Source organism: Lytechinus pictus, chromosome 10, assembly GCF_037042905.1.
Source record: "Lytechinus pictus isolate F3 Inbred chromosome 10, Lp3.0, whole genome shotgun sequence".
NCBI lineage: Eukaryota > Metazoa > Echinodermata > Echinoidea > Temnopleuroida > Toxopneustidae > Lytechinus > Lytechinus pictus.
Window position 1 is genome coordinate 17,733,069 of NC_087254.1, and position 27,936 is coordinate 17,761,004.

Sequence of the window (27,936 nt, forward strand, 5' to 3'; positions counted from 1 at the left end):
GGGTCTTTATTCCAGCACTAATAATATACACTGTCCCACGTGTGCCTATCTGTGTTGGCAATCTTCAGTGTGATCGTTTTTCAGCTTAGATTTTATGATTTCACAAAGTTCAGTTTATGTAACTGTACCAGATCTAGATCCACGATGATATAGTAATACTTAACCTTGGTTTTACAGACTCACGAAATCAGTGTTTTACTGCAACTACTTTAATTTAGCTTTAAAACAACCAAAGAGTAGCCAAATTTTAAAGATCACTTTTTTTTTCTTTCCCATTGCAGATTATACCCTGGATTATTAGGTAGTCAGAATCCATATCACCCAGGCTGCGCAGCCATAGCACCTGCAACGTCAAACAATGATTCTGAGTTACAATCTCTGAGCAGTGATGCTATCTCAGACGACACCATGTCTCTAACAGACTCCAGTGTGTAAGTATTAACCACACTTCACCCAGGTTTAGGAAATGGGTATACCTCAAGCCTCTGGTCATTGTATGTGAATGTTGGATACTATTATTGATATTTTTTTGAAGTAAACATAATTTTTTATTTTGATGAGTTACAGAAGATCAAACTCGGGAGTATTCAAGTGTAATATATGCAACAAATTTCATAATACCTCAGTCACATTTGATCTATGTGTACGGCGAGTCGAAAACAGCCGTTTTTAACAATTTGTTTTAATAGCTTCATGTACATGTAAGTGGTCTGAAAAAAATGAATAAAATGACTGTTTTCATCTCGCCGTATGGCCGTCGTAGATCAAATGTGACTGAGGTATAATGTCTAATGTGTAGTCTTAAAAAAATATGTATGGAATTTAATCTTTAATTACCATGTATACATGTTCATATAGGCCTATATGTGTGTGCTTGGAAATTCAAGTTGAATTAAATTCTGGTATACTCAGAGGATGAAATTTTTTTTTTTTTCTTTGTGGGGTTATTGAAAGGAATGTTCAGTGACCAATCTTCTGATATTTTATATCTTTTCGAGAATATATTTTTTTGATGGTAAAAAAAAATTGGCTCCAGCTTCTATGATAAAATCAGCCGAACACACACAAAGCACACAATGATTGTCGCCTTGTATTTTGGGTAATAGCACAGTTTAGGGGCAGCTCTTATTAAGATGCAAACGAGGTTAGTTATAAAGAGAAGAGAGAGGGAAAGAGGAGGGAAGGTTGGCTATTGTGTGAGCGCATTGTGCCTAGAGCGGAAGCTCTGCCTAAGTCCCTTGTGTTGTTAATCACATCAACAAATGCAGTGGTTGCTGAATTTTTCACAGCCCACCTCCCAGCTAACCCACTAATTCCATCCATGCCCAGTCATTTATGGCAATATGATTATCATGATCAAAAGAAGAGAGAGAGAGAGAGAGAAGGTGGGGGGGGGGGGGTAAGCACAGATATCATCCTTTTGCCAACATGTTTGTAAATTGTTTTGTAGAGAGCTTGGCGCGGCTTCGGCTTTACACCCATTTACGGCATTGTATGGAGCTTGTTAAGCTTCAGAATCAAATTTTTCATTCAGTCGGGTCATTGCTTTGAAGTCTGCGGCCTACCGTAGATGTTCGACCATGCATGGAAAATTTGAGTTCTAATAAAAACCATTGCATGGTATTTATATTGCGGGTATGAATTCTATTTGTATGCGATGCCCTCTTTCCACCACCATGCATGGCTCTGTGTGTGGGTATTAACTATGATTACCTGTAGTGCTTATCATTGTTCAAATCTCTTCATCTTTTATCCACCCTTCATTTCTGTTTCTTCTATCTCTTTTATCGCTTTCTCTCTCCTGTCTGTTTGACAATCCCTCGAGCCTGTCCATTGATCATCAGTTACTGCCATCAACTGCCTTTTTTTATAAACACACAAGATAATTGCATGTGCCCCATTTTATCCTTATTTTCTTTTCCCTTTGCCTTTGTGTTTCATGAATGATGAAACTGCTTGTTTCCTTTTGCAGAATGTGTATTGACCCCTTTTTATATACTTTTCAAGAAGTTCCCTTTCTCTGTTAATAACCTCTGCTGTTCACCTACCATGTATAGAATTGTTTTTTAAAGTATTTAATGGTATTAACCAATCCAATACCATGTTCAGGAACGCTGCCCATTGAGATACATATTTTGATCCTGGGGTAACAATTGGGTTAATTCCTTGAGACCATGGCGAAGGAGATGATGTATCGGGTACAAAGTAGCAACTGCTTGTTAGTTGTTTTTCATGTTGAGGTGAAATACAAGTTTGCATCACACTGTGTTTCTAATCTACCCAAGGCTATTCCTATTAACACAAAGGCGGTCTCCAAATGGGAAATCTTGGAGATGGAAGCGGGGTGCCTAGCCTGTGAGACTGTTACATTTTCCATCTCTTGTGCTTTTCCTTCTCTCTCCTCTTCTTTCTCTCACTCTCGTCCTTTCTCTCCTCTCTGGATCTCCTTACAACGCTTTGATCCAGTGCCGACACTGCCTGCCGCCCTTCCCTGCGATGCCTGCCCCCCTTCTTCCCCTGGTAATTTGATTTAGCAGTGTCACTGGGGCTCATACCGGCTGCATTCGGTTTCCTTCTGCCCTGCTGGAAAATAAATTCTCTCATCTTTGGGGACTGGCTTCTTTTTTTTCCTCTCCTATGCGGCAGCAAACAAATAGTCTAGAAATAGACACCCCTCACCATGTGAGCTAGATTAGTGAAATAAACAGTGTATCTCTGCTTTGTCAACAACTTCATGATTCTCCTGTCCTGTGAGCTATCTTGTCTCTGCAAAGTTTTTTGTCCACAATCACTTTGCATCATTTGTGCAAAAGATTCATTTATTCCCACCTTCGTATTTATATACTTCCTGTATTCTGCATGGTTGTCCCTTTTGGATACTTTGATTTGTGGTATTGTCCGTGGATTTATATTCTACTCTTATTCGCAATAATAGAACAGTTACTATTCAGTATTGAATTGCTGCATATTTGTAATATATCTTTTCGTGTTGCGTAGTGAAGGGTCTGTATATTATAGACTATGATGTCACAGCTGTAGCAGTAGACTGCCTGCCTGGAAGGAGAACCAGCATTGCTCCACTGATGACTGATAGACAAAATCTCATTTTCATTTTACTCTGGAGTGAAGTAGTTCCGCCATCCCCACAGGGGATGTACTGCTTGGTGCTAAGCCTAGGATTCTAAAATAAGGCACAAATCTTATTACTTCATTTCTACCCCCTACCAGTCATAGTCTTCTACTCAATTTACAGTTTCTACAACTGTAGTGTAGGCCCATATTCTATGCTCGGCCCATCTCAAATATAAAGATGGGTATACTAGTACTCCTGTTTATAATTTCTTCCAACTGAAACTTGAATACTGCTCTTTAATTGATGTTATCAAAATATTCAATTATGAAAATGAAGTGAATAAATCTATAAATCTATTTTAATTTTAAGAAAATCAAGCATTTCCAACCTTAAAATATTGGATGATTAACATTGACCTGGAAAATAAATGGAATTTGTCCCTCTCCCTTGCCAACAACTATCCAAAATGCTGAACATCATGCATCTAGGCCAACAGTGTATGGCAAGCCTACATGTATTCCTAGTGCCCAATAATGGCAAGCTATTGCAACGACAAGACATTTCAACATTATTTTCAACCAGAAAGAACGGAATAGAAGAACAAGTAGACGATGGGGAAATGCTCCTGCCAACCCAAAGCAGGTAATACGAAGTAGATCAATTACAGAGGATTTGGGTTTGGATACATACCCTTCTCCTTGCACACACTGACAGAGTGTTTCAATCTAACCCAATTTCAAAGCAGACCTTCTTTGTTTGTATGCCGCTTCTTCCATTCTCTTGATATTACATACACCTGCAAGAAGTTAGCTTTGGACTCTATAGATCTCATAGGACTATGATGTGGGCTTGTCAAGGTTTCGTGGTTCTTTCTCTCACCATGGACAGTAGGTCCATGCTCTCAATTTTCAAACAGAGGGTGGTGGGTTCAAATCCTAGCTGTGGTATGCACTCTTGTGTCATACTCTGAACATGCAAAGGAGATCTCAGCATCTGCATCATTATCAGACTAAACCTTTTTTTTTTTTTTTTTTACGATATCAAATTATTTTTACTCACTTTTGATCATTATTGTTGCATGTTTTGCTCTTTGTAATACAGGGATGGTTTTCCAGTAAGGTCGAGGCAGCAACAGAAGAGGAGACAGAAGCGAAATATGAAATATAATATCAGACAGAATGGAAAAGTAATGACTCATCTTCCTTGTCCGGTAAGTACATGCAGACCAATCAAAGCTGATAAAATCCCTTTCAAATATTGTCCTAGGTCACCTCATAATTTAGGGACGGTGATTTTTCGCGATTGCAGAAAACGGACGGAATTCACAGAAACTGCCTTTTGAAACGGAAAAATGGCTTTTCAAACGGAGAACATATTTTTCCTCAAAATCCAAAGAATAACATCAGAAATTACTCCAAAATCTCAACGAAATCACAATCTCATTTCGCTACAGTCATGACAATCCACACATTGTGACTGCACTCTACTCCATCACTCAATCGTGTTGAAAATGTTCACATGCGCAAGCTGAAATAAGCGACCAAACATTTTATTTTATAACCAACAAACATATGTTTGTTGACATGGCCATGTGTTGCTGCCCTCAACGTTCAGTGATGTGACAGCACGATCACAGTACTCCTCAAATCCAAAATGGTGGATAGACTAATGTCGTCGACTGCTCAAAACGATGTCCAAAAAGTCCCCAAATTATCGATTAGATTTCATTCAACCCTAAAATAATGCTAATGTGAAAGGTGACGATGTATTCATGTTAAATGTGTTTCTTAAAATATTTTGTGTGCTCGTATAGATTGGACTCTAAAGCATTAGCAGATCTATACAAATTTTGACCAGCGCGAGTATTGCGTTACTCAACGCGTATTGATTTCCTGGGTTAACAGAATCATCACTTTTTCATGTACACAAAGTCTATGGGGAATCAGAAAATTTTCTGAAATGGAAAAAGCTATTTTTTGAATTTTTTTGAAAATCACTGTCCCTAATAATTGACTTTCTATGAAGATCCCAATCTGTGCCTTGACAGTTTGGTTTCAGTGATCGTGGGGATAGAAATTTAGTATGATGTGAAGTAAACATTGCAATCAATGTCAAATTAAAATCTGAAATAAAAAAAATTGAATAAATTTTATGTTTGTTTTGAATATTATGTTTATGCAATGCCCCTCAGTACATAAAGTTTTGATTTGTCTCAAAATGTAGCCTCATCCATCTTCTCTCTTTCATATTTTTTTTTATCATTGTGAAGTGATGATTGTCAGATGATGCTAGCATTTCCATGTGGAGAAAGAATTATAGAATTCCCCTTTCTGGCTTGCCCCCACCCCCCATTCAAAATAGAAAGGGAACAATGGTTAATCTATAATGTAATGCATGCTCCAGGAATATATTACTTGAACGTTATTAACCATCTCTCGATTGACGTCATGAAATTACGTCTTTTCCAGACCAAAGTCGTCTTTAAAACTACACAACAATCAGAAACCACATTTCAGTCAGACGTCAGATATTTTTAGCTGTCATTCAGACATTTTACCTGTCATTTTTAGGTGGACTATAGGATGCAGGAAGGGGGAGGGGATGAAAATTATACTGTTTCTTTGAAGAAAAAAACAACATAATCTACATGTACATGTAAATCCCTTACAGCACAGACGCCAGTATGAACCCTAATGCTGTCTGGACGACTTTTGAAGGGAAATTTGCATAAATGCTTTAGCATAAACTTGATGTTCATTTTAGCTAGTCTCCAAGCAGGATTAATGGTCAAGAAAGGTTCTTTGTTTGGTCACTTGGTCTACTGGTCAAGAGGATATGTGATTAAAATGCAAATCTGACTGGTCACTCAGATCAAGATTGATGAGGGAAGTGGACACGGTGGAGGTAGAGGTGGCTGGGGAGAGTCAAAGTAGTATAAGAATCGTGTGTGAACAAAGAGAGAAATAGAAATAGAGACAAGAACCTTGTCAGGTTTTTACAGATGCAATAGTTGATCAGCGGGGAAGAGAGAGAGAGAGAGAGATCTTATATCAGGAAGAAAGTGGGAGAAGACATTCAGAGACTATAATCGGAAGCCAATTTTGCAAGTAGCCTGGGCTATTGACCCTACTGGTATAGTATTAAAGGGGTACTCTAGGCTAAAAATATATGATTTAAAGAGATAAAGAAATATCATACTAACAAAACACTGAAAATTTCATCAAAATCAGATAAGGAGTTAACAAATTTATGACATTTCAAAGATTTGCATTATTTGGTGAAACGGTTCTATGAATTTTTTCATGAATATTCAATGAGCAAACTGACGATGTCATCCCTTCTTGAAATTATGCTTATTCAAATTTTGCCCTTCAAAAACTATTGCTAAACTTCTAATTTCAATAACTTTGTTGCTTTTTATCAGATTTTCATGATATTTTTAGCCTGGAGTACCCCTTTAAGAGAGCAAGAATGGGAGGCTATTGATTTTGAATGTAGCAAAATACATTACATTTATGTTCAGAAAAAAAAAAATTGGATGAGAGGAGGAAAAAAAATCAATATTTTAAATGAGGGAAATCAATTAAAATATGGTAGAGGGGGGAAGAAAACTGAACATTGTATATCTACTCAATGTTGAAAGGAAAGGTCAAGGACTATTAATTAAGAGTTTTGTGTCTTGTAAAGCATTGTTACAGGGTGTGAACATACAAGATTAGGTCAAGATAGAATGTCTCTACTGTACCCTCAATCTGGCCATGCCATCTGGCAAAAAGTTTCCTAATGCGAAATATCCTTAAATGATTTCAAGAAAAGATTCATTTTCATTGAAAACTGACCTTTCGACCACCCACCACATATATCTTTTTGTTTGTTTTAATTTGAATACCATATGTGGTATCCAATGCAAGTCTGTTAAAGACCCTTTCCACAATACCAAGGGCTGTGCTAAGGGGTTGTAGGCAACTGCGTCATCTTATTTTTCAAGAAGAGAAAAACAAGGGAAAAGGAAAGAGAAGAAACACAGAACTTTACAGACAAGAGAGGTCTGAAACCCTAAGATACCCTGGTTATTCAATTGATGAGAAATTGATGTCACATTTAGTTGCCTTGCCCCCTTCTCAAAATACCTGCCCCTTGCTACAGCTATCAAAGCTGATGAGAATGTGTTTAAAATGATGCAAAAAAATCCACATCTAAAGATTCTTTCAGAGGTGGAATTGGAAAATGATTACATGACTTAATCCCATTCATTGTAATGACTTGAATGGATAGTGGCACAGTGATTCACAGGTTGTGCATTTAATGTGCATGATCAATCACATAATTTGAAAATCATTAATACTTTTAGTTAGTTCGTTCGAATTCCTGCAAAGATTGCAAACATTCAACGACATACATGTACATGCACTTTGATATTACGCTGGACAGTATCCCCTGTAAGATGGCCCCACCCTTTTGTTGTGCCCCCTTTGCAAGAGATCTAAGAAGATCTTGTATCATTTCGCACCCAGTCAGCTGGTTTTGCAATTGAACTTGTTGAATTCCATCGTGGTGGTACAGAGTAGACCTTGACAGGCTTCCAGCATCCCATCTGTGCTTCATATGCCCCTTATTAGTCTGGAGAAATTCCCTTTTCAGACTCACCCTTGCCTAGCATTGCTTACCTCAAATATATCTTAAGAGACGTTCCTCAAGTTTGAAGTAGATATGACAAAATGATCAGGGTGGTGTCATTCCCGTCACAACTCTCAACGGTCTCTTACCGGGGTAGTCTATGATTGCCACCCATGTTTTGAATTTCCAGATGAGAAGTGAGTCTGAGAAGTTGAGACTAAACAACCTGACCTCTTCTCCAGAAGAGGCTTCACTTCCATGACCTTTGACCTTCACAGCTCAGCTGGGGTGTGAAATTCGTAATTGCTACTCAGGCATTTCTGTGAACTTCCAGGGGAACAAATCCTGGAGAATATAAAAGAACTGAAGGGACCTTGAAAATATACTTTGACATAATAGTGAAACATGAATGTAGAGCTAATGTATTTTATTTGCCTCAGGGGATATTTAACAAAAACAAAACATTGAATGCTTCTGCTGTTCTGCACTTTCCAAGATATGTTAATCTGTCTCCCTCTATGGTTGATTGTTCCATTCACAAACACGAGTGATTCAGGATCTCAGGCTGATATCCTATCTGGTTTCAAGTCTTTATTGCACATTATTTTCTTGGCTCAGTGACATATTGAATTGAATTTATCACAGTTAATTCATTCATCATTACAACATATTGATGAAACATACAAAACCGAATACATTCAAAGTCAACGCACATAGTTTAGGAATTCTTTTGCATATTCTTACTATGAATTATGACAATGGAATGGAGTATTTCTCATTCTGTCAGAGAGCATATTTTCTCACTTGTAACAAAGACCCTTTAGAGCTTCCACATTATACATGTTCTTTTTCCTTCTTCTTCTTTAGCGTGCTCATCCTAGAGAACTACCACCAACAGACCCGGTTGAATTCGCAAAGAAATTAACTGAGAAGTTAGAGAAGGTTCTTGCAGAAAGGGAAGCTAAAGAAAGACTTGCTGCCAAATTACGCAAAGTTGAGGTAAATTTTTTTCTTCAGTTTTTAAGGGGACCTCTAGCCTCTAATACAATTGGGGTTCTGTAATACAAAGCGTAGCGACCGATGGTAGGATTGCTTTTCCAACTGGATGTTATTGTGATTAATTCAATCAATCAATTACTATGCTCTGTAATACGGGCTGAGTACTGATCAATGAAAGTTTGATGATATCAATCAAGAGAATAGCTAGTTTTAAGTGTTCTTTGTATGACATTGTTTGCAACCTATTCTCCCAAAAGGTCAAGTTCTATGTATAACGTAGTTTTTTCTGCCTGATTTTTTATGATGCATTGGAATAGGAACATGCAAGTTATGTGTATTTTCCTTTATATTGAAAGATTTCTATTCATTATTTATTGCAGCATATACATGTACATGTAACCCATCAGCATTTCACAAAATGTTGTGTTAACAATTGATCACCATAAATCCTGTGTTTGTCTCCTGTCTGATAATAGGAAGAGGAACATGAGTGTAAAACACCGGCATCAACGACCATGAGGGCTCCTGGCAACCAAATATTCCCCGTCCATGATTTTGTGGAGGATGACCCTAATAGTATTCTGGAGGACCATATGTCTAGGGTGTTCAGAGACTCAAACCGGCATACGCCGCGTTCCCAGTCACCCGATCATCATAGGAATAAAATGCCGCCCTCTATGGCCAACGTGCCCCAGGTCTCGTTACATCCGAAACAGATCACATCCCACCCACATCATAGTAGACATCACATGTCAAAATCCCAGAAAGAACTCATAGTGCCACCCAATATGGCCAGCGTTGGTTTGGCTGAGACGCCGTACATGACGTACATTGAGGATAATGTGAGACATAAAAAAAGAAGTAGTAAAAAGTCTGACATTTCATCTATTTCTAAAACAACAGACAGTGGAATTTATGAAGGACCACCATCATTGCCATCAGATTCAGAGAAGTAAGTTGAAACAGAAAGCAGTTGGACGTTAATCTTTCTTTGGTTTTATGCATTATCTATTGCTATTGTATCAGAATGATGGCGTCATCTTCGTCATTTTGGATGTGAATGAAGTAAATTAATGGTTATATCAAAAGTTTACATTTCACAATTATTTTTGTTTTCAAATTTACTGCAATGGATGGAAATATCTGCATTACACAATGCAGAGGAGAGACCCAACCTATGCACAAATTTCTAAGTTTGCCCAGTCAAACCTGTATTTAAAGACCGCACAGGGGAGGAGACAAGGAAAGTGATCTTACTGAGTAGGTGGTTTCTATGGGCAGGTTCTTTTGACATGTGTTTTAATGGGGAGGGTTCGCAAGGGAATACAAAGTTATGTTCTCTAAAGACAGGTGGATGCTGAAACAGAGTTGGCTTAAGGTTTATATGCTTTTAAGAATTGTTTTCCGGTATTTCTTCTTTTAGTTCCATGAAACGTGTTGCTGATTGGATCCGAGAGGGTGACGAACAGCCTGATCCAAGGTTAGCAACTCAACCTATGCATCATAAGCAGAGACATCGAATGCATCCCGAGCATAACAATACTATGACAATGTCAACGTAAGTAGTCTGATCATCGCAGTGATAATGATGTCCAGTTTTTCTATAATGCATGTTACGTTATCATCTAACGCCTCTAGGTGCTTCCTATGGATTTTGGATATTATAATCCTGGCATTTTACAGCACTAAAGCATTTCAAGGAATAAACTCCTGCCAAATGTTAAGTTGTAAACGTGTTGATTGAAGCCTTTTCAAAACTTGCATCCCTCAGTTATAGTTGAATATGAGGTTTCTGGAATGGTATTTACCGTGATGAATTGCTTCACAGGAGACGTGGGAATATTAGACGAAGTCTTTGGTATAGGTGTTCTACCAGTCATGAATGAATGAATTGATAATAGCAAGAATATTAAACTCGAGTATAGTGCATTTGTCCATTAATTATTTTCATGTCCTTGATGTTTTCAGAATGTCAAAGAAGCCAGTCCAATATAACACATCCCGACCCAACTCAATGGAGCGTGAAAGGACACATACACCAACCACTAACCTGGCAAAGAGAAGTTCACCTCACCTTCCTAAGCAACCTTTCATCCAGGATCCTAAGATGCCTCTGATGCAACCACCGGAACCATTGACAGTCTTGGAAGAAGCTAGGAGAAGGATTGATATGTCTAGTAGACAACAAAGAATGATCAGGTCAGTTCAATAACGGGGTCTCCGTACACAAAACCCGATGATTGATCGTATAGTTGCTTTTCATGTACATCGTAGCCAGTGCAATGTGATGTTAAAATTGTTCTACCATGTATTGCTAAGCTTTTTGGCCCGAATTCACAAAGGTGGTTCTGAAAACTATTGGTTGAACCCATGGTTTATGCAGATTTCCTGTATAAATTATGCTTATTTACTGCGTATATTAGAAAAATGTCCAATGCTGATGCGCGCTTTTGTCACAGTGCGCCAAGTTGACACCTGTTGCCATGGCTCAGTACGCTATTTTATTCACGAGTCCACTGTTTTGAAGAGTGGACAGGCGTCAATTAGGCGCACTGTGACAAGAGCGCGCATCAGCATTGGACATTTTTCTAATATACACAGTAAATAAGCGTAATTTATACAGGAAATCTGCATAAACCACGAGTTCAACTACTGGTTTTCAAAACCACCTTTGTGAATTTTGGCCTTGCAGTCTAGATCACATTTAAAGGGAATTTTCTACTCTGACATCAAGTTTGGTTTATAATAGCAGACAGTGACAGAAAAAAAAGCTTTTTAATGAATAAAGCACTGTCATATTCAAAGATTTAATTCCACATTAAAAAAAAAAATCATTGATAACCATAATTTTAGTTTCTAGCTATTTTCTTTCTGATTGAAATCCTGCAATGTGCATACATGATTTTAATTGTACAAGATTATTCATCTTGTGGTACCTTCATTAGGCAATGATAAATCAGTTGAAAATGAAAACATTTCTCACAAAAGAAATTTCCATTGTATCTAAGTTTAATTTTGTGTTTATTGATTGTCCTATGCAGTAAAACCAGTGATCCTCGTAAGGAGAAAAGGCCTGGTATGATGCCTACCATGCCGTCATCAATGTCAGGTCAGACGAGATCGACGATGCCCACGAGTATCTCTGATAACCAGATATATCCGGGTCTCTCTAGACCTCCTACCACTGGAGGGTAAGTTTCTTGAGATGTGTTTCTATGAGGCGCCGTTTGTACCAAAATTATATGGACTAAATATTTGTCATATAATTTTAGTACAAACAGTGCTCATATGATTTTTACTGGTTAAGATTCTTCTCATATCATTCCCTATGTGATTGTCTATGACTATATTCTTGCACAATTTTTACAATAGTTTTTAGGTAATGTATACACCAACACATCCTTATACACACACAACCAGTGCATTTATCTTCATCACATTGAAGCAGCACTTACTCTGGAAGAAGATGAAGTCCCATTTTTACCAATCGTTTTAGCAGATGTTAATATCAATCATGTGAATATGTAAAGCTCAGTCGCTACAATGTAAGACCTTTAATGTGAAGTCCTAGGGTTCTTTTTTCTTTAGCCTGAGAATTTGCTTTTCCCATGCAATTCAATCTTTTTCCTGAATTCAGTGAGTTTTTTTCTGTGAATATCTCGAGCTGCCATTTCAAGCACTCACTGCATTCACGGAATTAATCCTGCCGAATACCCATTAACCTGGATTGAGGGCACAGTGTAGATCAATTTCTTGCTGAAGGAAATTACGCCATGGCTGGGATAGTAACCCATTATCCTCTATTCCACAGTTTGATACTAATCCACTAGGCCACAATGCTCCATATCTGCTCCCCATAATCTTAGTTTTCTCCTCCATGTGTTTTCCATTTTCAGGAAGCGGCCCACCTCCTCGTCTTCCTCCAGTAAAAGCCGGCCCACCTCGTCAAGTGGTACTATGGAGAAGAAGGTCCAACCAAGTATCACCATTGCGTACTATCTCTGTAATGATCCTATTCCATATAGGACAAGCTTACCGGGATCTGAGATCACTCTGAGACAGTTCAAGGCTCTCATCTCAAAGAAGGGTACTTACAGGTAAGAAACCATTATATTCCCCCTTTTTAATTTAACAAGCTAAGTTTTCCACTCTTTAATTATTCCCTTTGGTTTAAATCAGAATTATATAAATCTGCTGTGTATTGCCGCTCCTCTTCCGCTCTATCCTCTCCTTATCTACCTCATTCCCTACTCTGTCAATTTTTTTTCTGGAATTCCCATCAGGTTTTATGTAAACTGCTACACAATGTAGCGAATTTGGGCTGGTGGGCTAGAAAAGTAGCCAAAGAGAAAACAAACATTATCCCCACCCCTTTGCTTGCCCACCACCTGTACTTAACTCTCTTAACACCTATTCCCAATAACCCCATCATCTCGAGTCAAAACAACTCAATTTTTTCACAGAGCTCTTATCTCTCTGTCAGGCTTTTAAAGGTTGATGACTGATTGAGTGGGGCTGAGGATCAGATATGACAATTGAAGCAATGAATTATGGATGAGAATCTCTTATTTCCATGGCAACCTGGGAAAAAAAGATAAAGAGCTAATGATTGTACAAGTCATTGCCCGACTGCACTTTTCTCTAGAGCAATTTCTCTTTTCTTGGTGCTGTTTGATGTATCTATGATATTTCAACTATTGTCATGTAAAATCAATTCTCTAAAATGTGATCAATACTGGAATGAATTGAATGTGATGTATGGACGGTTTGTCTATTTTTAAGTTTATTTATCAAGTTTAAGGATTACTTTAGTCAAAGCTCAGTAACATGATGAGTATCGAGTTGAGAAAATGTGTGGTCTGATTGATTTTCACTTTCATGCTTTGATTAGAATCACTTATTGTTTGTGATTTGAAGGGTAGATAATAATACTGGATAATAGTCTTTTTTGTGATCATCTGTTTGCAATCTGCTGTGTTCTTTGTTTTTGCTTCTTCAAATTCAATGGTCATAATGGTTTTAATGGTTTTTTAAGTCTGCATTCATGTAACATGTAATGTATTGTTTGATTGTAGGGTCGGTTTGTATGTTTGATTTACATCAATCATGATGCAATCAAGAGTAAAACATCAAGTGTAATCAATCCATTAGCTTTGTGATACCAGACCCAGGTATTGCTTGTTTGATTCAATTTGTTATTCATTATTTATTTATTGGTTTATATTTATTTATGTAGTTATTTAGTTATTTATAGTTATTCATTTTTAATATCATTATTGTAATTACAATGATTTCTACTTTTTTGTTCGGGGTGGATCTCTTTGATTATGGTTCATTTATTTATTTTTTTGGTTATATGAAGCTTGATTTGTTCCTTATTATTGACATCATCCAATCTGCTTGTAACTTCAGATTTTATTCTCGTGATCCCAATTTCTCAGTTTAATATCACATTACCTTCCCAATTTTTTTCTTTCTTCCCTTTACTTTATTCAATTTCTCTATTTTTTTGGTCTTATTTTCTTCTCCTTTTCTGTCTGTTATTCCTCTCTCTTTCCCATCATCCCTCAAAGTCTCACAATATTGTAATAACCTCCATTTCTATCTCATGTACATTTCTTTTCCACATTCTCTCCTTCACACCATCTGATTTTTGCACTGTCTCTTTCCTCTCACTTCCTTTTTCTCTTTTCCCCTTTACCGTGGCTCATTTTCTTTTTCTTTCTCTTTCTCTCTGTCTCTTTGGTTGTGTACTCTGGTTTGTGTCTCTTCCCCTGTGGGCATGGTGGCTGTGTGGCGTCATGTAGGGCAACGACTGTGAGGTCGTTCACCCTGTTTTCTTGCTTCCACCGCCCATGTAATCTGACGTTTGATTGTGCACTGCCTGTGGGTGTGTGTGGGGATTGTACCCAGCATGCTCAGCTGTGTGTTCAAGATACTCTCACACTAAAAGAGAGAGAGAAGGATAGAAGAGGAAAAAATGAGAGAGAGAAAACAGTAAAAATTAAAATCACCATAAGGCAAATCAGCATGCCATATTCTGACTCATTCTTAGATTTATTCTTAATAAGAATCTCTTTTAGAAAAAAAATAATTACAGGAAAGAATCCGCATACTTGGCTGTAATTTGTTGTAATGCATTTTGTTTCATATTTCTCACGTTTCGTCACCGCAGTTTATCTTCTTCTCCCTCACTGATGTGGGATTAATTTTGAAATTGAAAGAAAGTATAAATTGGACATTTGAAAAACCATATTAAAAATATACTCGCATTTATCACTAAATTCTACCCTCAAAATTTGACAGTCGTACAATAAGATCTTATGTTGAGGAACATGGTTCAATAACATGAATAAATCAAATCCTTTTGGGGATGGGGTTATGGTATTATTTGAAATTATGCACATTATGACAATTCCTCTTTCACTATTCAGTTGAAGCTTATTTCATATTAAAATATGATCGATGATATTTTATTTAAAAAAAACATGCATAAAAATCTGTTTCCTGTTGGAGGTATTCAGTAGCAAGGCATACTAATCTTTTGAAATGTTATTTGATATTTGAATTTACTTACATTTATAGGATCATTTTCTGAAGAGTGAATTATTAGTATTTACCTGTTCCTGTTGTCACTTAATGGTATTATATGTATTAGATACTGGCAGCAGTACTTTCATTTTTTTTTAATGGTAGTTGGTAGATGATGGATAGAATGGATTACCTCTTAACATGTTGATGGGTTATTGACTGCTATATTCCTGCATTATTCATGAAATCAAGATACCAAGATGAAAATATTGGTAAAGGATATATCTAAAAAAAATCTTTCTTTTCTCTTTCATATTTACGTTTTATCAGTAACTTCTCAACATGCAACTTCTTGTTAAATCTGAAATATAGGTCTACATCTGCAATTTAAATCGCTCTCATTGTTTCTGATCAGTATTTATGAACAAGATGTAAGATTTATGGAGCTCTATGGATGAAATATAATCAACAGTATAATAATATTCTTTTAATTCATCTATTTCAGAAATAACATCCATCTTAAGCACTGAAATGAACCCACTTTTTCTTGTTATTGTCTTTTCACCTAATTCCCATCGCCCCCACAGAAAGAGAGACCCTCATGTAGAGCTTTTATACCCTCTAGATCACAGAAAATACCTGGTATTGTCTGATCAGGAATTCCACCCATACAATAAAATACCAGATACTAGTGTTTATACCAGTTGGGAACTGAAAGTATCCTTGTATTGTCCCCAAAAGACAATGCCTGTAAAATTTACAGTAGGTACTTCTCAAAATCTCAAAAACTTTTGCAGGGATTTTACAGTGTAAGAGAAGAACTTGTAGTAAACATGAGGCAAGAGGAATGAGTAAAAATAGGCAGGGCTCCACACTAACCTTTTTTTCTACTGGTCCAACCTGTTCAAGTTGGACCAGTAGATACCCAGTTTTTCAATTTTTTAATGGTCCGAACATAAATTTAATACTGGTCCCATAAATAAGGAAAAATATAGAAATGACTCTTTTATTGCCCCCCCCCCCCCAAGAAAAACGTACTAACAAACAGTACACACCTAAACACAAAACACAATTTATGAGAACCATTTCTCAATTTTGGAAAGCCATTTTTTAAGATACTAAAGAGGAGAAAATATAATTTATATTGGTTTGATATATTTTTTACTGGTCATGTCAGACCAGTAAATCTGGCTATTTCTGAAAAGTTACTGGCCCGACAGCAATTTTTACTGGTCTGGGACCGTCGGACCAGTGCCAGTGTTGCACGCTGAAATAGGAATATTGTTTCTGGCTCCTCCTACACTGGTTCACATTGGTGTGTACATGCAGAATGAGTGTTTTGAGGCCTATCCTTGTGATCGTGTGGGGGTATGAAAGCAGCTATTCCATAGCCCTTGATGAGCTCAATAGAAGTACTTTTCAGGTGTTGTTTTGAGGTCAGCCCAAGAAATGCAACATCAACATTGCCGTAAGGTCCAGTCAGCTTGCCTTTCGAAGAACTAGGTCTACCGCACATGATTGAGCCTACTGAACGCCTAGAAAGGAAAAGATTCCTGGTGTTTTGGACTTTTTTGTTTTGTTTTTATTGTGGTATTGCCCAATTTTTTTTAATTGTTTATTTTTAATTGTATTGAAATTTAAGTTGGGAGAATGTGTTAACCATGGTTGTGTACCTGAATCTATGGCCCTTATTCTGAAGACAGGTTTAACTTGACCATGGTCTAACTCTGTGCTAAAATTATGGGGAGCCAAAAGTGTCAAAATTTTTATTAAGTTGTATGTTTCTTATATTTACTGTGCTCTTTCCTGATTCTTCAATGGTGAAGACAATGATATATTTATACTTCCTAGACAATTATGAATGATTTGATAGCCAAATGAGCTTAAATATGATATCTCTACTGTTACTGATTTATGTAACAATTGGCTTTCCATACTACTTTAAACCCGAGTTTAAGTTAAACCCAAGTTTAAGTTAAACCCAACTTCAGAATACGGGCCTATGTGCTTTATAGCTGATTCATGATCCCACAACCTGGCTAGTGTTTTCAGACTCAGAAAGAAAAATGAATAAAAAAATTGCATTACTTTTCTTTACTTCTACTGTAATAGCATGTAAAAACTGACAATTGCAGGTGGAAAAAGTGAAGTAGTCTGAGAATACTCTTGTGATATGATGAAGATGCGTCATCACATGGCACTTGTGAACAAGCTATTAGATTGTCATGTCCATTTGGCAATTGCCTATTGAAGTGGTGTGAATTAGTGGATTATGCATTAAGAATACTCCAGTAGTCATGATTGGCAGACCATGCTGTGTCTTGCAAGAGACTGCTTCATTTTAAGGTTACACTTTCTATTTTGATAGAAGAATCTTCAAATTAAAGGCCTTTCTCATCCCACGGTGAGCGATGTCGCTTCTATCGGAAATTGGACCATTTCTGTGCATTGCTTCAGTGGGTAAAACTGTTGCCTTTTATTCGTGGATGCCAGAGGCTGCTCAGGGTTTGAAGTGGTGTTCCATAATGGATTCACCGTTGCATACGCTTCACCGAAGGCAATTGCCACATTGCCCATCTCTCAGCATGCTAATGCTTGCTCTCCAGAATGTGTCTTGAAATACACCTGAGGGTTGACGGTTGCAGGGTGTCAAGAATGAATGGATTGGCTGTCATTTTGATGTGATTGTCACATCTAATGTACCATGATGTCATCTTGTCTCTTGTACTCTCCATGTATGTCTCATGGATCTCTGATCGTGCTCAAGCCATCGATGGCCATCTTTGGAGCTGCGATGGACAGTTTTGCTCCTATATTTCACCCATGCCTTGTTAAACTCTGGCCCCTCTGGCTAGCTTTAAGATGCAGCTCTTCATCCTTCACAGTTTAATTTTTTAGTAGAAACTGTTCTCATTACGAATTACGATATTAAAGTCAATTTTGTCTTGGTATTCTTTTGTTTATGTGCATGATGCTGAAAGTCTACTTTGTTTTGTTTTAACAATAGAAACGGCTGCCATTTTTATTTCGCAATTCATTGACTTGAAGCTCCTTGGGTTGAACTTTATATGCAATACATCTCAATTGCAGCAACAACAGTTTTAGAATCATGCTGTTTGAGATCTCTTTTCTGTATTGATCAACTGTCTTTTACTGCCCACGGTTTTGCAGAATTTCCTGCCAAAGTGTTTCATTTACAGAATACATGTTTGTGCAATTGGAAGGTGCCCTTTTTTTTTTACAACCATTGAAACATCACTTGAAAGTGTCATGGTTGATTCTAATAAACTAGTAACCTTGACTATATGGCCAATATGATATCATACCCATTAATCCCTCTCCCCAAGTTGACCCAACCAAGAATTCTACATGCTCTGATGCTTCAGACAGGGGTCGCTGCTCTTTCACCACAGATAAGCCAAGGCTGGTCAGGGAAATTGCATCTGCTTTGCTTGTATAGGCCTCCCGAATGCAGTCAAACTGACCTCAACTCCACGCAATCAATATGACTGTAGAACACGATACAAGGGAGTTATACATATCAGGCCAGAATAACAGTGTAGAGTGCTAATCATTTTTCTGAAAGCTTGAACACGGTTGGCTGTCCTATCCAAGATCAGGGGAGTGTTCATCAACATGTTTGTCTGACAACTTCCCTTGGTTCTGATTGGCTGAGAAACAATGTTCCTATGGTAACTGTCAGATAAAATAGGACTTGTCAGATAAAACGTCTGACAAGTCCTTTCATGAAACGCTCCCCAGATATATCTTTAGGGTATCCTTCAAAGTAAAATTGTTGCAGGAAATAATGACCAGGGCTCTGTGTTATAAAGACTTTCATGTGATTATTGTGACTTTTGCTATTATGCTAATTACCATGTATACCTTGAGTTTGATTGGCTGTTGAGTCATGTTTTAAGAGTGATTTAATAGTACCATAACAGCCAAGGTACCATAATCATAAGATGTTCTTGAAATGGGCAAATCATTTTTCTCTGCTGGCAGTACTACAAATACAGGCACCAACTGGAATTTTTCATAATTCTGTCAATTTCATTTATTTACATATTAAAATTAAAAACAAACATAATCATCAAATCACAATCAAGAATATATATCACATGAACAGAAAAATATTTAAAAATGGAAAGAGAGAGAAAGCTAATTACTTGCAAAAACTACGAATATAGAGGAAACACCAAATCCACATGGGGTTATCAAGGGTATGTCCATATTAGAATATTAATTAGAACAAATTTAAACTTTTTAAAAATATGTCTACATGTAAGTCAAGGTAGAGAGAGAATCACTGGTCATTTAATAAGCTGTATGACTTGTACAGTGCATGAATGTAATGACAATATGCACTGTTGCACACACTAATTTTTGTTTTCAGTTAGGGCAGGGGGGGGGGTTATTACTTTAACTTTTTCTCTGTATAAGAAATCTAGTAATTATATTTTTCTTGTTTTTTCCTCTTGCTATGTATTAATGAACTATTAGCAATTAAATTCTGAAGTATTGTACTTTTTTGTTGACAATATTATTGCTGTTCATTCATTTTTTGCTACTTTAATTGCGAGGGTGTCATTTATGTATCCCAATCGTATACATTCTGGAGAATGAGATGCAGTCTTAAACAGGTTGATATCTCATCTTCAGAGATATTGATCACATGTCTTTTTATGTGGCTTCAAGTTTGAGAACCGAGAGAGGAAAATAGAGAGGAATATTGGATGAGAGGAAGGAAGAAGAGAGTGACTGCTTTGAATTGTCTGGATTTGTGGTGGGATTTTTCACCTGCCATTTTCTCTGTCTTTCTCTGTAATTGACCGCATGGTAATGCATTTTTCATCTGATGAGTGTGGCTTGTAGAGCATTTCAGACTTTCTCCTTAGGGTCACAACCTTGGTTCTTTCACACGGGAGTAAAATGCTATACCGTTTTCCTACTTTTAATTTCATCACAAAGTAGCACACAAATCTGGTATTGAAATCTGTTATAAGCCACTGTTCTACTTAGCATGATATGATTTTTTTAAATAACCAGTAAGAAGTAAAATATTGTTAACTGATTTGATTTAATAATTTTTTTTTTCAGGGGGGGGGGGTCCGTATTAGGACAGAGAAATGATTGTGCTTTCCACCCCTTTGTTTTTTTAATGAGTCTGTGTGAATTGGGTTTGGTGATGTGGCCAACGTGTCTTTGAGAGTGAACTCTAAGTTGTTGTGACAACTGGCTCTCGGTGGTAACCTGATTGTCATGCCCTCCTAATTCGCTCCACTCGCTAGGGGTCTCTTTGATGTCATGCCGCAATGGCCCTCTCTCCAAAGCCTGCTCCTGCTGTAGGAAATTGTAGCTAATTTTCACCTCTTGAAACCCAACACCCCTGCCCTAATTGGCCAGTGACAGTGCCGATCGCGGCTCATTTTCATATCTGTTACCACTTCCCCCCTTTTCTTCTAAGAGGTAATAAATGGTATATATTCTCCACTTGTATGGTTTTATACATGCTTACCCCCCATTCCCAGTTGTAATCAGTACACCATTCTTATGTTGATAAGAGTTAAGTGTCTAATTACTGGATTTGATTCTCTCATTAGATTTCCTTGATTCACCAGCATTGGAGTACAAAACCTCGCTGGTATCAACGAATGCCATTATCCAATTATATTCCTTTGATACCAAGTGCTTTACTCTGACTCCTCCTTTCTCTTATCTCACCATCCATCCAATACTTAACCTCCTTTTTGCTCCACCACCAGTGCTTACCCCAGTTAGAAGTCAATCCCAAGTTGCCTTGACAATGTGATGGCATTGATTCTTGAGAGAGGTTTTAATTCTACCATGGTACAAAACCGTAGACTATGCAGATTTTTGTCCATAATTACGCTTTATATTTCATTATTTATACCATGAAAAATCCAATTAAATGCAAGCTTATGGCAAAGGGCGTTAAAAGGGAAGAAGGGAAGAGTATGGGCCAATGTGTGCAATCTTGTGGGGTATATTCTTTGTTCTTCCTTCCTCTTTTAAATCAATGTAATATTTGTATGGCAAAACTTTCACATAATTATGAGTATGAAGTGGGTATGAAAGCAGCTTGTGTTGCACGATGGGACAGAATGATACAGTCTTTCAGTGCACCTGCAGGCTTGCTTGCTTCACTGGCTGGCGGGATATCTGTTTGAAGTTGAACCTTACCCAAGGCCATTTTCTTTTCTTTTACTGTCCCTCTCATCTAACCTCTCCCTCTCTCACTGTCTTCTATCTCACAAATCCATTCTTCCATATTTATTCATGACCTGACAAGGGGAGTATTTCATGGCACAAATATTCAGTGATTTTTATTGCCAAAGCTACTAAAATCCTTGCATCTGATTGACTACATAAGAGCAAATTAGTCAGTGAAAAATCAGAGACAAAATGTCTTGTGAAACACTCCCATGATGTGATTGAGCAACTGATCACCTGTTTTAATTTCTCTCCTTGGTTTTGTCTTGTTAAAAGCCTGTCACGAATGGCTATTCATTGCCCCTTCTTTGTTTTCACTGCCATCTGCATAACTTATCTTAAACTGTAATCACTGTAAAGTGATGCACCATTTCAAGGATATGCTGATTGTACTGTATATTTCCTTTCCCTTTGACTCTTTCCCATACCTATCTGTAGTGAATCCTTCATTCCAGAAAGACTTATTGGCATATAGGATTCAATTTCACATAAAGCATTGCTCTCAGACCTTCATATATAGTTAGAATGTATGTTTTCCTGAAGCCTCCTGGGGCTTGTTGCGACTGTTATTACAAAAATCCAATGGTGTTCTCAATATTTAATATTTTTCTTTTGACTTTATTTTCTATGCAGGTACACATTTAAGATGCCAAGCACTGAATTTGAATCTGGAGTAGTTCATCAGATCTTAGTAGACGATGATGCAGTATTGCCTCTGTATGAAGGGAAAGTGGTAGGCAAGGTGGAGTCAGTGGATGACAACTAAACATGTTACCATGGCAACCAAACCAACCCTAAGTACAAGATGACGTAACCAAGAGGGATGTCAACTTACATGAACTATGCACTCCTCTCTGGATATCCATTGATACATCGTCATGACAAAAAAAGGATTGGAATTTCTTCATATGGCAACAAAAAAATCCCAAGATAGACTTGGGAGGATTTTTCAGCTACGTATTTTCTGCAAGAAAAAAAAACTTACGAAACAGGATATAGTAATAACTTTTTATACTTGATGATATTTTATCACTGTAGCAACTTTCTCAGGCGACTTAACATAAGGAATTCGAGCAAGGTGTTTTTTTCCTGCTATTCTCAGTAACCATGACAAAGGGTGAAACTATGTTTCCTGGTGTTATATTGAATATATCTTTTTTTTTTTTTTAATATATCTTGATTTATTGGGATTGGGTCTCATTGAATTAAATCATGCTCATACTATGGCAAGGGCACTACATGATATTTATATAAATCTAACTGATAATTGGGCTGAGTCAGGATATCATTCCATTGCATAACTGGTGGACACACAGGACCACCCGGTTCCAGTAGACAATAGGTTTACCCATCAATTCCTGACTTTGGTGATTCCCACATGCATTGTACACATGGTTCCATTAGACAATGGGATAAGTTTGAATTCATTGTACACTTCAATCTTTAATTGTGTTCATGCCTTGTATGATGATGCTGTGGGGGAATGTGCCATATTCTATTAAATCAGATTTTTAAATCCATTTTGCGCTTTGGAAGTACAATTTGAATTTCAACTTGACTATTTTTAATCGAAAAAAAACAACAACCCGAAAGCAACCTACTTAAACAAAAAATGATCTTTCTACTACCTGTCAATGCCATGATACTGCTTAGTCACTACTGAAAAACAGGAGTCTATCTGCCATAATAATGGGAAACCCCCCAAAAGATGTAATCTAATAGACTTATTATCCACACTATCAAATGACAGAATCAGGTCTTAAAATCTTCTCTTTTCATTTTGTTCAAATTTTAAACTTTGATGAGTGATTTAGATCTCATTTGAAGATTATATGCTAAAAAACCGAACCATTTCCTTTGCTGAATTCAGGTTTAATACCATCATTCTTCTACACTCATTAAATAGCATGATGGGATATACTTTATAACATCTCAGACCATCCTACCTCAGATTGTTTTATTAGGTCTTATTATAAATGCATTATGGAAGTGATGTTATGATGTCAGGCTGCATTTTTACATTTATTCGTATTGTGTTTTATTTTTTTGATTTGTGCATGCTTTTTAGGATATTTTTCATCGTTGTTTTGAAAGAAAACTAGAGATCGTCGTTTTGTTTTCAGGAAGCATATTGACAGTGATGAGTGTCTTTCACTGACAAATTTCCTCATAGCCAATAGGATACAATGATTTGATAAAAAATTATGAAGTGTTCCAGTGATTCTTGAAACTGTCAGTTTTGTTTCCTGCTAAACAGAACAAAAATTATGAGTGTGAAATATATATTTTACAAATGATGTCACACACAGAGGATAGTGTTTCAAGATTTTGGCACGACTTAGTACATGTATATGATATCCACTTTGCAAAGGAAAACGAATGTTTGGATTTTATTGTTGATGAACTGGTATTGAACCTTCCATAAAACTCTACTTAGGAGATATGATATTGTTATGTTCATCATCATTTTTCCAAGTCATGCGGTCTTGATGATCATTTGTTGTCTATTTAGGTCATTTCAAGTTCAGCAATGGTGTAGATCCATCACCTGATCTTGAGTTTACATAAATGATTCAAACCACATTATTGACATCTCAACACCAAGTAAGATTCGTAGTAGGACTAGTCTTATTTTCAAAAGGTCAACATCAAACTTGTAATCAAACACAAAACTTGAAATCACTCCTACTTGACAATTGCCTTTCCACCTATCAATTTGAAAATGTTTTTCAAAATGCAGATATCAAGTCTGTAATATGTATATGAGGTCAATGTTGATGCAAGTTTACAGGGTGTGTTTGTCTGGTGTTTGGCTCAATGCACATTATGACAGGTAATTGGGTTAACATAAGATTATACCCATTAACCAATTCTAGTAAGAGGAATGATGTACCAGGGTAAAAATTGTATTTTCTCCTTGAAGATTTCATTATCCTGGAATATGAAACAATTTTTGGTCAAGACATTCAATGAAAGGGATGTTCAGTGAGTTTCAGTAACTTTTTCATTTTTTAAGTCATAGCTTCTTATTGCATGTCATGCTTGTTTTAATTAAGATCTCAGGGAGTAAATGATAAAGTAAAACTTACTTTAGCAGTCATCTGTGTGGGAGAACCACCTGTCTTTAAAAAACAATTGTTTCCCTTGAATAATTTCCTATTGATACTTAATCAACTGATCCTTTCCATAAAGATCCTCTGCTTACAAAAATTACTTGTGTTCAGACATGTTTCTCTCATAATGAATCATCTGCAGTTAATAGAAGTAACATGCTATTAAAGTTGGAAGTTGATAACTATTCACATGTAAGCAAAGATATCCCTAAATGCATACTACCAGGGTCATATTTTTTTCTTCAAAATAGACATGATGTGCATGTGACATCTTGCCAAAAGAAATCCCTGGAGTTAATTGAGAGTAAAACCCCTCATTTTCCCCTCGGTGTATCCAGCTTGAGAAGTATATTTTATTACAACAAAAGCACATACAAAACCTGACTTTATCAGTGTAAATGGGTCCAATGGTGAAGATTTGTACTTGTGATTTTTGTATGTAATTAAAGGTACTTAATCTTGAAGATTACAATTAGTTTTCATGTATTCACGTCAAATGAAAGGGATAATACCATGGAAGCTATTTATAATACAATGTATTCTCTTCTAGTAGCTAGTTTATTACAGATCATATATTACAATAATGAATAATCTCCCTCCTGAAATTAAGAATCATTCTATGTACGATACAAAACTAATAAAACTGTCTTTTTTCCTAAACATTTCATATTAGTGTATCATACAGCCTTTTGAAAGGTTAAGAATATTTGTAATTAAAATACCAGCTTAGTATGCAAATGCTTTTATTTTTTAAAGTATCCAATAAAACAAGATTTTTAGCAGAGTTTGCTGTCAATATATAATGTGGGAGGTCAGTTATGAGGTGTTTTTTACCATGATGGGGTTGTTATATCTCAAGAATTTGAGCTCTTTAAGTATTTCTGATAATCACCTATATTCCTCATGGAAGATTATAATGGTTTGTGGAATGTCACTGTCCCTTGCAGAATATTTGAATCCCACAGTAAATGGGTAGTGTTAAATGGATGTACTGTATGCATATTTATTATTACAACCATTGACAAAGGTTAAAAAAAAAATTAAAATCTTGTGTAGATGATTCTGAATATATGATAACTGAAATTAAGATAACTAATTAAATGACATTATGATTTGTCTATAAAGCTCATAAGTTATGCAGTATCTTCATGGAATGGAACATGGATTTGGTGTCAAGTTATATTTTGATCATTTAGGTGCCCATCGGCCAACATTGAATATTTTTGGAGATTAAAAAAAATCAAATTTAGACGAGGGTTATAGGAAATTCAGTTTTGTTTTGTGAAACATTGAGGTATCTCATTTCGCACCGCAGTGTGTTCCAGCCATTTGTAAAATCACCACCCCCCCCCCTGCTTAATGTAACTGGTGTATTAATTCACAGCAGTATAATAAATAAAATCCCTTTTAAACTTCAAATGAAAGAAAGAAAAACTATGCAAGAAGAAAAGAAGACGTCCTGAATCCTCTTTTCTGATTTTTTAAAAGGCTATTTGTTATCTTGTTTTATATGTTTATAGGTTAAAAAAGAATTATGCCAAAATAGTGTTTTGTTTTCGTAAGAAAATTCTGACTGATCATTTCTATGAAATGCCTCAGATGAGAGGACAGATTTTGTTTTGTTTTTAAGATGAAGAAAGATGTTTTCTACTGAATAATGTATTGTATAGGCAGACAATACTAATTGATAATTATAAAAGAAAAAGAAGAGACAAACTGCCTCCTATGTATGGTGATTGTATTTTTATATTCATATATTTATAGGAAAAGTATTGATTCTCCCATATCCTCTCTTAGTTTATCAACAGTATCGCCTAGTATTAAACAATGTAATTGCCTATGGGCATTGTTAAGAAAATCATGAAAATTGTCTTATTTCTCTCTCCTTTGATCACACCACAGTTATCATCATTATTTGTTATTTATCTTTATTTGCCAAATGGTAGTCCTTTCATAATATCAGTAGGTTACCATTCACAGAAAATAAGGTGATTTTTTTTTTAATTATGACACTTTGCGCATACTTAAGCTTTGCCATTTTCTCTCTCGTTACAGCTGATAAATTGACTCTCGTAATAACTTTCATGAAAACGTTTGTATCTTTTTAAATTTCAGTTCCCAATGCATGAACTGCTATCACTCATATGATATTCAAATTATAAGTAAATGAGAGTATGATTTTTAATGACTATCGTTTTTTTTTCAATATATTTTAAGATGGTTTCATCATAGTTCAATTCTAGACATGATCCATTTTGAGTTAAATTTAAAGTCTTCATTTTATCCAGAAAGTTGGAATTTGTATGGTGCCAAAATGTAATTTGCCATATGAAAAGGACTTTAGAATCGTGGAAGTAAATGATATTAGAAGCAGAATGCTTCCCAGGATTATTTAAATAAATAAATCAATGCTCAGTTTTCCATTTTCATTCATAAATTTCCATCTCTTTAAAATCTGTATCTCATATTTGATTGGATTAAGATCTGTTACCTATACCTCCTTTTTTGTATTCCATATCCAAACATTAACAACATCCATGTCCAATTTGCAGATATATGACCTCAGTTCAATTTTTTTTGGTCAGCTATATTCTTAAATTTGTCATGGAAAACTAGTAAATGACAGTTTTACAATTCAGATTTAGGAAGTTTTTCCTTTTTATCCTAATGTACAATTTCTAACCTCAACCTATAGCATGTGCTAAGCCAGTGTGTATATTTTTTCTCTCTCTTCTAATGACTGTTTTATATTGTATGTTAGGTTATGCCAAAAGTTCTCTTAAATTATTATTTTTTTTTAATTCTCTGATGGAAATATGCTAACAGTATACAATCTACCACAATTAAGAATATGTACATGTACTACTTTTGTACCAGTAAATTGTGATATGATAGAAAAATAGATAAAATATGAATTCTTCATTTTTTATGAAGAATTTGATTTAAAAAAAACCTGATGGTATCTTTGGAGGCTTTGCCTACCTATGTTACCTATATACCTGTAAATAAAGATGACTATTAAATGTGCTATATTTTTAAGCATTACACAAATAAAGCTACTCGCATTGTATTATTTAATTTGCTTTCACATTGGAGTGTTGATGTATTACAGAGAAAGTGGGGGAAGATTGGTAGAAAATGGTCCCAAAAGAGAAGAAAATAAAGAGGGAAAGAAAAGGTCAGAAAGAGAGAAGATAGTGAGGATGGTATGACAAATGACGTCGGGGGGTGGGGGGATAATAAAATGGAAAAAATGCTCCATTATGCAAACAATTGAATGTGACGGGGGGGGGGAGGGGCATTTTCGTGTTGTAACTCGATGTCACATTCTGTGCTGATATTGCATTTCATCCGATGATGATGATGATG

General features: G+C 36.2%; 1 protein-coding gene across 5 annotated transcripts in view; it reads left to right on the forward strand.

Annotated features, from left to right (window-relative positions):
• The window catches only part of LOC129269188 (axin-1-like), a 45,368-nt gene extending 17,746 nt beyond the window's left edge, over positions 1-27,622 (forward strand). For all 5 annotated transcript variants that reach the window (XM_064105455.1, XM_054906649.2, XM_054906652.2 and 2 more), the window contains exons 3-11: positions 282-431; positions 4,175-4,283; positions 8,558-8,689; positions 9,166-9,641; positions 10,113-10,247; positions 10,658-10,888; positions 11,731-11,880; positions 12,586-12,786; positions 22,088-27,622. In XM_064105455.1, the coding sequence (XP_063961525.1) occupies positions 282-431; positions 4,175-4,283; positions 8,558-8,689; positions 9,166-9,641; positions 10,113-10,247; positions 10,658-10,888; positions 11,731-11,880; positions 12,586-12,786; positions 22,088-22,220 (1,717 nt within the window). In that variant the 3' untranslated portion in view covers positions 22,221-27,622. The remainder of the gene's footprint in view (positions 1-281; positions 432-4,174; positions 4,284-8,557; positions 8,690-9,165; positions 9,642-10,112; positions 10,248-10,657; positions 10,889-11,730; positions 11,881-12,585; positions 12,787-22,087) is intronic.
• Positions 27,623-27,936: the final 314 nt, after the last annotated feature.